Here is a 15,778-nt window from a genome sequence, read left to right as displayed (position 1 = left end):
GTTAAGAAGGACCTTCAGACATTTCTCTAGTAAATGCAAGATTTTTAAGCGTTTCAATGATAGGTCTAAATAATTTCCAATTTCTTCCGTCCTCCAACAACGTTTAGGAATTTGGAAAATTCAAGAGGTTCAAGAAATCCAAAGTAAGTTTTTGAGGAATTATAAGAGTTTCCCGAATAAAATTGGGACACAAATAAAAAGGAATCTTCCCTTTACGTAGAGCCTTTAAAGGGAGCATAGTCAAGGTCTTCAGCGCCTTATAAATATAGCCATACTTTCACCTTTAACCTACATTATGATATTGTCTTTGATATATAAAAGTATATTTAAAATTTACTTTTCAGTTCTGGTTTTTGCTGGTATAGTATTCAATTCATTGAGCTATTTAAGTTTTTCTGTATAACTGCCTGTATTAGTATCACACTTCTGCTTTCATCCAATCAGCCAGATAACCTCTAGCATTTAACATGTTCAGTTAAAGATGGGGGCACTGAGATTGACAAATTTACATCAAACTACCAACTTTTATGTCTTTTTTCAGTTTTAACTGAGATACAAGGTTAAATTGACAAAAGTTAGATAAAGCTGGCTATACAAATTTCTGCATTATGAAGTGTTATATTTACTTCACCCCTAATTCCAATAAAATTTAGATTATCTTGTAACAAAGAAATTAAAACCGATTACAATAATTTATAAATCCTGTCCAACTTCTGCAAATAAATAAATTGCAAAGACAAAATCTGTATTATATTAAAATGAATAACCTTTTTCTTTTAAATATCACTCTTGAATTTGTGGCTTCCAAAACAAAAGTGAACGTGTTAATTGGTAGCAGGTAAGTCTCATGTTTGGGTAAATAAGGAACATCCCTGACAGGCTCATTTAAAAGCAAGGAGGAGTGAATTTGGTAAACAACTGAGTAAGCAAATAGTCATTAGTTTAAAATGACTATTATTGCGTATAAAGGAATTAAGATTCCTTTATACGTAATAATAATGAATTTCAGGATTTCATCGTCTACAATCTTAGCAGAGGTAGGAGATGTTGGGTCAACAAGTCATCTCCATGGGCCAGCGACTGAACCATACAGAAGGGACTCACCTGATTCAGTGGCTGGGCAGAAAGAATGCACGTCATGGAGAAGACTTGTTGACTCGTTGACTCTCATCCTTTGGTCTATAATATCAATAGAGGATACAAAAGAACCCATGCAAGCAGTGAATCAAGGAAACCTCAGAAGAAACTCACATCATTCTATATCTTATCACAAAGGCTCAGGAACATTTCAGAAGAAAAAAACACTGTCAGGTAACACAGCTTGTAGTTACAGCTACATATACAGGTGCTGGTCATAAAATTAGAATATCATGAAAAAGTAGATTGATTTCAGTAATTCCATTTAAAAAGTGAAACTTGTATATTATATTCATACATTACATACAAACTCATATATTTCAGATGTTTATTTTGTTTAATTTTGATGATTACAAATAACAAATGAAAATCTCAAATTCATCATATCAGAAAATTAGAATATTGTGAAAAGGTTCAAAATTGATGGCCCCTGGTGCCACACTCTAATCAGCTAATTAACTCAAACCACCTGCAAAAGCCTTTAAATGGTCTTTCAGTCTAGTTCTATAGGCTACACAATCATGGGGAAGACTGCTGACTTGACAGTTGTCCAAAAGACGACCATCGACACCTTGCACAAGGAGGGCAAGACACAAAAGGTCATCGCTAAAGAGGCTGGCTGTTCACAGAGCTCAGTGTCCAAGCACATTAATAGAGGCGAAGGGAAGGAAAAGATGTGGTCGAAAAAAGTGTACAAGCAAGAGAGATAACCGCACCCTGGAGAGGATTGTGAAACAAAACCCATTCAAAAATGTGGGGGAGATTCACAAAGAGTGGACTGCAGCTGGAGTGAGTGCTTCAAGAACCACCACACACAGACGTATGAAAGACATGGGTTTCTGCTGTCGCATTCCTTGTGTCAAGCCACTCTTGAACCACAGACAGCGTCAGAAGCGTCTTGCCTGGGCTAAAGAGAAACAGGACTGGACTGCTGGTGAGTGGTCCAAAGTCATGTTCTCTGATGAAAGTAAATTTTGCATTTCCTTTGGAAATCAAGGTCCCAGAGTCTGGAGGAAAAGAAGAGAGGCACTTCATCCACGTTGCTTGAAGTCCAGTGTAAAGTTTCCACAGTCAGTGATGGTTTGGGGTGCCATGTCATCTGCTGGTGTTGGTCCATTGTGTTTTCTGAGGTCCAGGGTCAACGCAGCCACATAACAGGAAGTTTTAGAGCACTTCATGCTTCCTGCAGCTGACCAACTTTTTGGAGATGCAGATTTCATTTTCCAACAGGACTTGGCACCTGCACACAGTGCCAAAGCTACCAGTACCTGGTTGAAGGACCATGGTATCCCTGTTCTTAATTGGCCAGCAAACTCTCCTGACCTTAACCCCATAGAAAATCTATGGGGTATTGTGAAGAAGAAGATGCAATACACCAGACCCAACAATTCAGAAGAGCTAAAAGCCACTATTAGAGCAACCTGGGCTATCATAACACCTGAGCAGTGCCACAGACTGATCGACTCCATGCCACGCCGCATTGCTGCAGTAATACAGGCCAACTAAATACTGAGTGCTGTACATGCTCATACTTTTCATGTTCATACTTTTCAGTTGGCCAACATTTCTATAAATCCTTTGTTTTTATTGGTCTTCAGTAATATTCTAATTTTCTGATATGATGAATTTGAGATTTTCATTTGTTGTCATTTGTAATCATCAAAATTAAACAAAATAAACATCTGAAATATATGAGTTTGTATGTAATGTATGAATATAATATACAAGTTTCACTTTTTAAATGGAATTACTGAAATCAATCTACTTTTTCATGATATTCTAATTTTATGACCAGCACCTGTAAGTTAAAACTTTACCATACAAAGGACAAGGAATAAAAAGGACAATCCACATTTTTAACTGTATAAAATAAAAACCCAGCATCAGTGGAAAAGTGTGAGTAGTCTGATGGTTTCTTTCGTCCACCCAACATGATCATTAATGCTGGAAGGTAAAAACAGATTTTGAAGCAACATATATTTTATCTAAGAAACTTTCTTCCCAGGAATGTCCATGATTATTTCAGCAAGACATTACCAATCCGCATTCTCATTAAAAGCCTGTAGCGCACTATGAAGAAAAAAAAAATTGTCTTCACCTGATCCCAAATGCTGCAGCCACAGTTCTAATGAAAATAAAAAAGCGAGAGATCTCTTATCCTAGCTTCTTGTTAAATTCAGAATAGAATTTTAAATCTATGCGAGAAGAAAACTTTAAACTTCTTCTCACATTTAAAGCCTTAAATGGCCAAGCTCCATCTTATATCAGAGATATGATTGTTCCTTATGTCCATAACAGAGCACTTCACTCTCAATCCGCAGGTTTACTAGTGGTTCCTAGAATTTCTAACAGTAGAATGGGAGGCAGATCTTTTAGTTATCAGGCTCCTCTCCTGTGGAACCAACTACCAGTTTTAGTCCATGAGGCAGACACCCTGTCTGCTTTAAGGCTAGGCTTAAAACTTCTCTTTTTGATAAAGCTTATAGTAGCTCTTCCTGAGCTAAAAAAAAAATTAAAAAGGACAAAATGCATCAATTTAAAGCTAAAGGAGGTCACTGATTAATAATACATAGTTCAGTTCTCATCCATGTCGTTTAGTATTGTTCTTTGAGTAAAATTCTTGATCAAACCTTTTCCAACATATAACCCAGAAACCTTAAGTTATAACTTATGCATGATTCACGCTTACATCGTATCATTAATGAAAAAGTATCAGAACACCCCTATTGCAAACATAAAAACTAGATGCAGAAAAGTTTATTCAAAAATGATTTATTTACAAGGAAACTATTGACAAAGTTATTTACACATTGTATGGCCATAGGTTATCACCCACACACACACACACCATGACAACAATCAGTCATGCAACAAACTCAGCGAAACACAATCAGGAGACGAGCAAATAAATAGTTTGAGTTTGGTTTTCTTCAGGATCAGAGTTGCCTGCAGAGACACATTTTAAACAGTAACAGATGCTGTTTTGGAAAATGAAAGACTAACAAAATGATCAAACTGACTGGTGAATGTTGGCTTAATTTAACCAGAGGGCTGGTTAACTCTACTGTAACAAACCCGAGGAACACAGGGTTTAACAGGGTTTTAGGTTTCTGCCTATGAAGGAAGATGGTCCTCCTAACAAAGTTCACAAAAACATCAATCCTCAGTTTGATTGAATCCAAATGAAACTGCACCAACTTCACAGCCAAAGTAAACATGAGATGATTTTACAGAAACATCATTCCTAAAACAAAAATGCTATTGATCAGTTTAAAAGCTCCTGCAATAAAGTTTGTGTCACTTCCAAAGGGGCGATGCAAAAGCCATCAAACGCGTTAAATGAAGTAACTTCTTTGTGTCTTTCTGAATAAGTTGCCCTGTTTAGGCTGACGAATGCTCAGTTTGTGGAAACTAACTTCCTCTATTAAGTATTTGTTTCAGAAGCTGAACTCCTGTTTAATATTTTAGTCCTTTAGTACAAGGATAATTAATTCCTTCTTAAGAAGTCTTATTTAGATATTTAGGAATAAATCTTCAATTTTGATCATCTTTCTAATAAAGAATTAATCTCATATGATCAATTAGTATATTTGTATTTACTATTACCTATTATCATGTTCAGTAAAAAGAAATTTAACCAAACATGTGAAGGTAAACAACTGTAAAACAAAACAAAAAAAATCCAACTTTACCTTCCATTGTTTTAGTCTTTGTATACATCACTTTAAATTTCTTTTTTTTTTTTTTTACCAGAACGATATAAATATGATTACATTTTCTGTTATTCAAATCTAACCAAATTGAAAACTACTAAATAAAGACAAGTTTGAAAATCCAAGCATCAAACTCTTCATTCTCAGCTTTGAGCACATTGAGATGCAACATTTCAAAGACCTTTTCCAGAATGCAAATATTTGAACCCAAAGAGTGAGGAGCAGAAACGAAGGTCTGCAAACCTCAACACACCAGAGCATAAAGGAAAGAGGAGTCTGTCAGAATGAATCCATTTGAGACTTAAAAAAAAATGTCACTTGCTATGCTGTAAAAAAAATTTCTACAAGTTAGAAATCAATATTTTAGTTAGCTTCTTAACCAGACTTTACCTTTTTATGCAAATTCAAAAACAGAGCACAATCTGTTGTAATTTTCTTAATAAATTAAGAGATGTACTTCTTTTCTTGAATGTAAATAAAGAGAACCTGAGATAGGTACTCATTGACCACTAGAGGGCAGTGCCTACTTTAATCTATCCATTTCACTATAGAGGAAACAACTTAGCCTTTAAGTGGCATGATAATATAAAATATCAGGGATATGAATAAAATTTAGTAAATTTGTATGAATATGCAGTCAGATTATCTGAGCTGAAACAAGAGCAGAGATGATTTTTATGTTTGGAAACAAACAAAACCATCACATTTCATTACAAAGAATGAAAACATAAGCACTAATCATCTTTTAAAGTCTTTAGTCAAGTACCTCTCACAATTTATTCAGCCTCAGACCTCACCCATTGTAGTTATTGATGCATAAATGGTTGGTTATAACTTCACAGCAGAGGCAACCTGCCTGCTCAGACACATCCTGTTCAGACACATAAGGCGTGTAGATGTGCAGTAAAAGATGTTTGTGTCGCTTGTGCTGCGTTTTATGAAGGGCAAACCAAACCCATGACCTAAAAACCTGCGTCTCGGTTCCACGTAAACAAGGAGGATTAAGGGTTTCAACAAAACAGCTTTTTGCTTTGCAAATTATTAACAGCATATTTATGAAACTAGCTTTACCTCCATATGAACGATTCTCATATTAGGTCAGATTTAAATAAACCTCATGAGAAAAAGGGTGTTCAAATGCTGCCTAACAAAAAAAAAACACACACACACACACAAACAGAAAGCCTGATTTTCAGTCTGAGTCACTGCTGCTGCTGGATGAGTCTGTGGACATTGCTTCCACATCATCCTCGTTCTCCTTGTTGTGACCTGGGGGCTCGAGGCCGAAGTCGTTTCCATGGTGAGGAGGGAGCATCCCTACAGAGACATCTGAGGACTGCCAGGGGTAGTGAGGCGTCAGAACATCTGGGGACCAAAATAAGACCACTTTTAATAGGATAATGTGTCCGTTATGAACCAGGGGCTCATTTGATTCTCCTCTCTAGTGTTGCTGTAAAATCTACTGTAGAAAATTAGTCTGGAAAAATATAAAAAAATATATTCCTAATTGTCTCCTTGTTATTCCCACAATAAAAGAGAAAGAATTAAAAAAAAATCAGAAATACGTATAAAGCCCAGCATATGCTGTAAACCTTTTACTGTTCTTGGGATGATTTTCCAGTTGTGTGACAAGTTTGGAGATCGAAGCGACTCTTGGCCGAACAGTCTGTCGTGCATTATACAAGTGGTTAACTAGAGGAAATTGCCTCCTCACGACAAGCTCTCGATCAGAAATTGTGGGTCACAAGAAAATCAAACTTGATATTTTGGTGACAAAAATTTTCACATTACGCATGCACGAAACAAAAACAGAAGTAAACCAGAGGCAGCGTTTCTTCCTCAGTGACTAGCTACATTTATTTATTTCACTGCATGTCAGAATGGTTCAAAACCCTGAAGTGTCTTGTTTGAGTTGAAGTTTTAGTAGCCAGATCGGATCAGAGCGTCGGTTCGTACAGTAAGGATAAACATCGCAAGCCGTGAAGTTTTGAACTGTGTAATTGATTTGCACAGCAATAATTACATGCCAGGCTTAGGTCTAATGCCAATAACATGGTCAAAGCTCCAGACACTACAAAAACAACCACACCATGTTCAGAAGATTATGAGCCTATAGTATCCAGTGTTACTGGATAATATATGTATACTGGATTGAGCTTCCGTCCATCAGTCAGTCAGGAAAAGAAAGAAATCAAAACACTGAATAGTAATTTGTTAATATTTAACTTTTCTTCTCTGATTCTAATAGAGGAATCACCAAGTTCCTCCTGTTTAAGGAGAACCTCTGGGTTCTTCCATCTTAAACTGACCTGGTAACCTTCCAGCAGCCAGAGCGTCACCGGGCAGATGTCCATTCATCCCATTGGTTGGCAGGTTGGCCATGTGTCCCAGCATCCCGCTGCGCATTTCCAGGTCAGTGGGATAAGGTCGGCGGGGATCACCTGAGAGCAACATTCCTGTTATCATCTAGAGAAGCAGACTAAATATCATAGCAGACACTGAAGGGACTCACCTGGCACCCAGTTGAGCGGGGCGCACACAGCATTACTGGCACTGATTCTGTGAGCATACTTGATGATTTCTTCTGAAGATATGCTTCCTGCAGAGAACAAAGATACATTTGGTGTTCATTCATAAGCAAACAGAAAATCAAGGTCAAGCTAAATGCTGCAGTTCACCTTTTCTGGCCTTTTCAATAGATTTCAGCTTCTCCTTTGCCTGGTAAACAGCTGTGGCCTTGGAGAAAAAAGACAAGAGAACCAGTTTCCATTAACATAGCAGAAATCATGAGGGACACAATCAGACAACTATAATAATCTTAAAGTGATGTTCTTAAACTGAACACCGAAAGCTAAAAACATCTGTGGATGTGATCAGTTTTTATTCCTTAGTAACAAGTCCAAATGGGTAATGATCATTAAAGCTAGGAAATTCAGCTGCATCATAGTCTTGATAACGTCTAGCTGTACAACTGCAGGAGAAGCATGATTTGGATCTACAAATGTTCTAATGCTACCTTCAGACCTCATCAGCAGAAGGAGCAAAAACGCGCGTGCTGCTTCATTTTTAATGCTTGTACATGTTTAGTTCTGACGCACGGCTGAAGCATCTTTGATGCTCTAGGCTGCGTGTTGGAAAAAGTGGGTCCGATGCATGGTGGGCGGAGCTAACCTATCCTTTCTAAACAATGGCGGATGAAATCGAGAGAGTCGCTTGGCTTATTTGAATTAATAATGCTACGTTTTGACAGCAAGTGCTTCTGCTGCTTCATTTTTGATGCTTGGTCACATTAAGGACATATTTCCAGTAGTGTGTCCAGAAGCGTCTGATGTTTCTGCTGCTCCTGTGTTCAATGGCAGAGTGGCTTTGCTATCTTTGCTGTTATAAGTGGGTAAAACATAGTTATATGTTTTTAAGAGAGAAAGTCATTCTTAAAACTTAATCTGTCCAGTCAGTTCAACATTACGATCCTGCCTTCCAATATTATTTAACTGTCAGTGCTGCTCAGATCCCCACACACCGACGGTGCGCTGCCACTGGGAATCCCGTTCAACAGAAGCCCCTGGCCCAGTCGCCTCTTCACAGTTTTACGCTACTGTTTAAGGCGGCTGGAAGGTGTTTTTCACGTATGTAATCCAAACTGCAGGCACCAGAATAATGAAAGCGAACATGTTTTGCCAGCAGGTTTCGACATTTTAAGTTAATTTAGGCGTTAAACTGTTTCAGAGGAGTGATCCTAGTATCTTCATCAGCAGTCTGTCTCCCTGCCAGCCTCAGATTAGCTTTTCTGATTGGTTGATGTGGCGAGTCGAGCAGCAAAAGTTCAATTTCTCCAACTCCAGCAGCTGCTGCTTGTGAAGCGCGTCAGATGCTCAGAAGCTCATGATGGGCTGCTTCAGCTGCTCAGACGCGCTGCTCAAAAGACGCTGCAGGACCTTTTGCTGCGCCTTGATACACGTCAACCGTTGATTTTGCATATAAACTAACTGCTTCTGCAGCGTCCGGTCTGAACGTAGCATAAGAGCTGTGGTGCATCAAGGATCAGTAGACATTGTCAGCAGAAACAACAAATCTGCTTCATACCAGGATGTGTTCAGCTTCCTTCAGCTGCTTCTGCAGCTGCTGGATGTCGCTGTCTCTCTTCTCCACCTCCTTCTCCAATAGCTGCATCTCCTGGTGAACCTTCCCCTGCTGCTGGGCCACCTCCATCAGCTCCTGGAACTCCTTGTCCCTCTGCACAAGCATCTCTAAGATCTGAGGAAGGATAAAACCCTCTTTAAATGTCTACAGAGGAAATGCTAACAGGGTGGAGGACAACTTCTCTAAAACCAGACACTAATTGGAGCTTAAATATATATATATATATATATATATATATATATATATATATATATATTTTATTTTTTTTTTTAAAGTGAAACCAAATCAGCAACAATAGAGGGACATATGGGAAAAATGGCTGACATTCTGTTCAAAAGTTGAAAAACTAAATACAGCAACGATATTTAAAAGTGAACGCCGTTTTTTTTTTTTTACATTGGGCCCTTGATTTTATGTTATTACATCATGTTCTACTCACCCATATGAGTTTTGTGTCATTTGGAGCTGTTCTGAAGATATTCCGTTAAGTTATATCCAGGTAAAGTCTTCCTTTGGGCAACGACTTGAAGGCACAAACTAAACTGTTCATAATTTATTCTTTATGGTACGCCAGCGTTCATAACATGTAGGCAAATCACTGTCACCCAGAAATCTGCGGTTATATTTTTTATATTTCTATTTTTTTTTAAACAAAGCAGCTTGTGTATGACGTCATCCGAGCACGCCGGCTACCATTCATTCATTCTGTCCGCTGAACTACTGCTAGTTTTACTCACATGCTAGGAAGATGTCTAGTGCTACTACCACAGATGATCTCTCTCTTGAAATGGAATGGAACGATTCAGATTAGCTAGCAGAATAAATAGAAGGGTTTAAAATAAAAAATAAAAAACAGGCGCAGCTTTGTTTTTAAAACATATAAATATAAAAAATATAAACGCAGATGTCTGGGGGACAGTGATTCGCCTACATGTTATGAATGCTGGCGTACCATAAATGATAAACTATGAACAGTTTAGTTTGTGGCTTCAAGTCGTTGCCCATAGGAAGATGTTACTTGGATATAACCTAACCGAATATCTTCAGAACAGCTCCAAATGACACAAAATTCATATGGGTGAGTAGAGCATGATGTAATAACGTAAAATCAAGGGCCCAATGAAAAAAAAACGAAATTCCCCTTTAAAGCTGTAATGATGTCTAAACCTCGAAAGACATCATTACAGAAGCTCTAAGAAAAGCTTCTATTAGAAACAAACCACCTACCGTATTTTCACGACTATAAGGCGCACTTAAAGGTCTTTTTTTTTTTCCTCAAAATGCGCGGTGCGCCCTATGGTGCAGTGCGCCTTATGTGTGTTGTAACTGCGACTTTTGAGACCACCTCATTGAGGAGATGATGAAAGAGTGGCTGAATGTAAGGAGACCAGGTGTTTTTTTTTTCCACCCCTCACCATCGCTGTTAATATGTAACTCCATGCGTTCCCATCTCACAGCTGATGTGAAAAACATGGGGAAACAAAGGTGCAGCAGAAGCAGCGAGTTTACATGCAAAGTCAATGGTTGACGCGCATATAGGTGCAGCAAAAGGTCCTGCAGCGCGTTTTGGTGCAGCACGTCGGGAGCGTTTAAGCATCTGACGCACCGCCAACGCGCTGCTGCTGCTCGACATGGAAAAATTTAAGTTTTGCTGCTGGACGCGCCGCATCAACCAATCAGAGAAGCTGATCTGGGAGCTGACAGCGAGACAGTACAGCGCTCTGATGACATATGATATTAACGCAAATGAAAAGGCTGGATCGATGAGGAGATGATGAAAGGCAGGTGTATCTGAGAAGACTAGGTGGTTTTTTCCACGCATCACCATCGCTGCGTGCCCATCTCACAGCCGATGTGAAAAAAAGATGAATCAAATGAACGCTGTGCTCGCCGTTATCCCGGGGGGTCTGACAAAGGAGCTTCCACCGCTCGACATCGGTTTGAAGCGGCCGTTCACAGTAAGGCTGCGAGCGGCGTGGGAGCGATGGATGACCGACGGAGACCACAGTTTCAGGATAAGAAGGCAGCGCCGGGCAGATTACGCCACCGTTTGCGGATGGATTGTAGATGCTTGGACTAAAGTGTCTGCTGGCTCTGTTGTTCAAGCTTTCGCAAAAGCCGGCATTATTTCTGAGGAGCTGCGCTGCACGGAAAGTGACTCTGACAGCGAAGAAGGGGAAACTGGCATGTCTGATTTAGCGCAGCTGTTTTATTCAGAAACAGAGGATGATGACTTTGATGGGTTTGATTAATACTCTGTAATAAATACTTGAATAAAGCACAATCATACTCAGTTTTGCTCCCGCTCTATTTTTCTACCTAAAAAACTTAATTCAACAGCCGCCTCTGGGCCGCAGCGCATCGGGCTCACCTCAGCAGGTGTTTTTTCATCTAAATAATCTAAATCTTTTTAAGTGAGAAAGCCCACCGGAAAATTTAATCATTGCAGTCAGTTCATCCAGATTATTATCCTGCCTATGTTTTAAGTTAATTTATGCGTCAATAAACGAAGAAGGGGGAACTGGCATGTCGAATTTAGCGCAGCTGTTTAATTCAGAAACAAAGGATGATGACTTTGATGGGTTTGATTAATACTTTGTAATAAATACATGAATAAAACACAATCATACTCAGTTTTGCTCCAGCTCTATTTTTCTACCTAAAAAACTTAATTCAACAGCAGGCTCTGGGCCGCAGCGCATCCGGACTCACCTCGGCAGGTGTTTTTTCATCTAAATAATCTAAATCTTTTTAAGTGAGAAAGTCCACCTGAAAATTTAATCATTACAGTCAGTTCATTCAGATTATTATCCTGCCTATGTTTTAAGTTAATTTATGCGTGAATAAACGAAGAAGAAGGGGAAACTGGCATGTCGGATTTAGCGCAGCTGTTTAATTCAGAAACAGAGGATGAGGACTTTGAGGGGTTTGATTAATACTCTGTAATAAATACTTGAATAAAGCACAATCATACTCAGTTTTGCTCCAGCTCTATTTTTCTACCTGAAAACTTAATTCAACAGCCGCCTCTGGGCCGCGGGGCATCGGACTCACCTCAGCAGGTGTTTTTTCATCTAAATAATTTAAATCTTTTTAAGTGAGAAAGTCCACCTGAAAATTTAATCATTGCAGTCAGTTCATCCAGATTATTTATCCTGCCTATGTTTTAAGTTAATTTATGCGTCAATAAACTGTATCAGAGGAGTAATCACAGCCCTGTGTCATCAGCGATGTGTCTCTCATGGCCAGCTCCCAGGTTTGAATAACACTTTGTAATAAATACACCTTGCAGCTTTATTTGCTGTGATCAGTGGGAATAAAGTAGTTTTAATATGTTTTTAAGTGAGAAAATCCACCTGAGAGGACATGTACCTGTATATAAAAAACGCGCCCTATAGTCCGGTGCGCCTTATGTGTGTGTTAAATACAGAAATGGCACACATAACTGAGAGTGCGCCTTTTAGTCCGGTGCGCCTTATGGTCGTGAAAATACGGTACTATTGAATATGGTTACAGTGAAAACATTTCAGTTAATGACGCCTTTTGAAAAAAGATCTAACATCAAAACCTTAAATGATAGCCACCCTATTAGAAACTGCAAGTTTTCCAAGATCCTCAATTAAACTGATTTCTCCACCAGAGAGGAGCATCAAGTGTTAAAAGCAGCGATCAGTGGATCTTTCAATGGCTCCGGTAAAAGCTTTCTTCAGGGCACAACAATAAAAACAACATGAGCAGTTTACTGCATACAGTCGTCAGGAGCTCACTAATGACAAGGTCGGCAACTAATGATTATTTTGTGAATCTATTAATCTGTCTTTTAATTTTGTTTTTACATTAATTGATTATTAATCAAGCTTCTTAAAGACGATTCTTTACTAAATTAAACCAGTTGAAACAAATGTTTCCACTTGAGGAGTTCTTGAATGAACGTATTGATGAATGAAAACTTTTTTTTTATTTCAAATGTAAAATGTTTACATATTTTCTTACAATTTTGATATAATTACTGCTCTAAGCATTGCTCTGTAAGCTAAAGGCATGTTTATTAAAATAATAAAAATAAATAAAATTATTTCAATAATTGATTAATTTTTTCCACCCTACTAATGACCTATAAAACTAAGGTGTTTTTGTTTTTTTTATTGAAAGTTTGCAAACAAACAAAGATACACATATACATGGCTTATCATGAGTGTTGGCCTAGTACAGAGGTCACAGATTAGCAGATCCGGACCCACCTGCTGGCTAATCCGGACCCAACCTGATTTAAAACATTTATAAATAACCGCATGTTGTCTGACGACAGTGTCTAACTTCATTTGCACCGCTTCTCCTGTTAATATGGTAAAACTGTCCGGAGCGTCCGGCATCAGGCTGCAAGTGACAAAAATTAGCCAATGAGCTGTGTCAGTCTGGGTTGCTGCTGCTAGCTACTTTTAGATACAGCAGGCAAACCCGTGGCAAGCTGGGCGATGGGGAAGAAGGAGAAGATGAGAAAAAGAGAAGAGGGAAAGTGTGGACTGCTGGAAGAACTGCGTTGAACTGGTGAAAGAAAAGTGAAATGGTGTGCTCAAAGATGACCCTGCACATTTTCAGTATGTTTGGCTCAACCCACCATGAACATAATAAAAAATAAGTAGAAGACAATATAGAGAATTTGTCCTCCACCCAATAGGTTGCTGAGCAAAACCATTAACCCCACACTGCTCCTCTGGTGCCACACACTGGCAGCCCACTGCTCTCCAAGTGGATGGGTAAAATGCAGAGAGTGAATTTCCCCATTCTGGGACAATAAAGGGATTTATATTTACAACCAATGAGTGAACAAAGCTGCATGGAGTGTTCAGTCCATATAATCAGACCTCTGCAGGTGAGTGAGTTTTTTGGTACCTGAGTGTCTTCTCCTGGTTGGGGGAGTTTCTGACCTCTGGACAGAGCCAACATCTCTATCAGCTCCCTGAAATAAAAACACAAAAACAGTTGATAACAGCTGAATAATAGCTTCAGGCAAGAGCAAGTACAGCTCTGCATAAACCTGCTGCTGCTGCTTGTTCATCACAACTACGAAGCTATGGATAAAATACTCTAAAGTAGACTAAAGTGTTTCCAAGAGCAGTTATTATTCGGTTAATTCAATTATATTTGAACTTTGTGCACTTTAAGAATATACAACCGGACATAGCTGGTTCTGACCTAACCTGCAAACAACTCGTAAACTGTTTACGCCACTTTAAATGGGTTGGAAATGAAGAAAGAAAAGCATAAAACAACTTCGCAACAATAAGCAATAAACCTTTACCGAGATAAAACCTCTAAGTCATCCAACACAGACAGCAGACGCTCCTTCGTTGATTTTTCTGCTAGTGCCGCCATGTTTGCTTCCCTCTTTGCGACGACAGGATGTGACGTCTAAACTCTCATCCTTTGCGTTGTTCAATCGTTGCCCCCTACAGGTGATAGTAGACATTACAGAAAACTGTTCGTCATCCCAGGGACCATCTGTAAGCTCCTGGCGATTGCTGTTTTCTGTTAAACAAAGCATACATGATTAAAAGTTTGGCTAAATACCCAAATATTGTATTCTTAACACTTCACCATTTCAAATCATATCTGATATTTTCATGGTCTTGCAAGACTTTTACATAAACTATACCAAGAACTCTATGTGAACAAAAATGACAACAAAAGTTGTCTGAGTGTCTAAGTCAGCATGTTCACCTCCAAGATGATCTGAGACCAACAGTTGTTGATATAATCCATCTACAAAACCAAAGAACTTCTGCACAAACTGTCAGAAATCGTCACAGGGAACCTCATCTGCATGCTTGTCTTCTTCAACAGGGTCTCCAACTGACTCCAGTTCATCGTTGTAACTCACTTGAATGGGAAACTGCTCATATTTGCAGGCATCTGGCATGTTGGTGAGGTGCTCTCTTCACGGATGTATCCCATTTTACACTATTCAGGAAAGTTGTGGGTGAGCGGTTTTCTGATGTCAGTGTTGTGGATCGAGTGGCTCATGGTGGCGGTGGCTTTATGGTATGGACAGGCATCTTTTATGGATGAAGAACACAGCTGCATTTTGTTGACTGAATTTTGAATGCCAAGAAATACTGAGAGGAGATCCCGAGGCCCATTGTTGTGCCATACATCAAAGAACATCACCTCATGTTACGGCAGGATACAGAGGTTTACAGCTTCTTGGGCTATCTGAAGCCAGGCTTCGAGGCTTGTACCGAGTAATAAGGGGGCGTGTCAATGAAGCCCCGCTTCGAGGCCTGTGTTGTCTTGTTGAAAACCACATGACTGGCAACAAACGAGGCCTCCATTGCATTGATCACGTGACTGCTTCATTTTGCGTGTCGGTTTTCAAAATAAAAGCGCGATGAATCCTGTTGCTTCGTGGGTTGTAGTAGGTGGTTTGGTATCAGCAGAACAGTTTTCATCAGCAGTGGTTTAAATGGAGCCGTCAAAAAAGAGAAAAACCTCTCATATGTGGGAGTATTATGAGATGACAGATCACAAAAACAATTAAACCTAAAATCCAGAAATTTCTATATTCTCTTTTGTTTAATCAGGAGATGCATCAGAATCACACATCAAAACCAGACTAAAAGCCATTAGAAGAGGCAAACTCTATGTGTAACTTAATATTAAGAATCAGAACTAGAACTCCTAGGAAGAGATGATTTTAAACAAATTCTGTCTTTAAGGAAGCAAGTTTTAAGCTCAAAGTATACAGAGTCTGCAGCAGTCACTCAGTTCTCAATACATTAAAGTAACAC

The 15,778-nt window shown here is 39.0% G+C and overlaps 1 protein-coding gene across 1 annotated transcript; it reads right to left on the bottom strand.

Moving 5' to 3' along the window:
* Nucleotides 1-3,893: 3,893 nt before the first annotated feature.
* On the bottom strand, nucleotides 3,894-14,431 carry med4 (mediator complex subunit 4). Its single transcript, XM_038295607.1, has 7 exons — nucleotides 14,293-14,431; nucleotides 13,884-13,950; nucleotides 8,934-9,104; nucleotides 7,529-7,586; nucleotides 7,363-7,449; nucleotides 7,160-7,291; nucleotides 3,894-6,215 (listed from the first exon to the last, which is right to left on the bottom strand). The coding sequence occupies exons 1-7, from the start codon at nucleotides 14,364-14,366 to the stop codon at nucleotides 6,043-6,045; spliced, it is 762 nt and encodes a 253-aa protein (XP_038151535.1). The 5' UTR covers nucleotides 14,367-14,431; the 3' UTR covers nucleotides 3,894-6,042.
* Between the last annotated feature and the right edge of the window lie 1,347 nt (nucleotides 14,432-15,778).

This window comes from Cyprinodon tularosa, unplaced genomic scaffold (genome assembly GCF_016077235.1).
Source record: "Cyprinodon tularosa strain WSP-4 unplaced genomic scaffold, ASM1607723v1 ctg357, whole genome shotgun sequence".
NCBI lineage: Eukaryota > Metazoa > Chordata > Actinopteri > Cyprinodontiformes > Cyprinodontidae > Cyprinodon > Cyprinodon tularosa.
This window is presented reverse-complemented; position numbering and strand designations above follow the sequence as displayed.

Coding starts and splice junctions, on each gene's coding strand:
- med4 (XM_038295607.1), bottom strand. CDS start 14,366: ATGGCGGCACTAGCAGAAAAATCAACGAAGGAGCGTCTGCTGTCTGTG. Junction 13,951..14,292: donor GACTTAGAGGTTTTATCTCG/GTAAAGGTTTAT, acceptor TTTTTATTTCAG/GGAGCTGATAGAGATGTTGG. Junction 6,216..7,159: donor GGCTGCTGGAAGGTTACCAG/GTCAGTTTAAGA, acceptor TTTGGTCCCCAG/ATGTTCTGACGCCTCACTAC.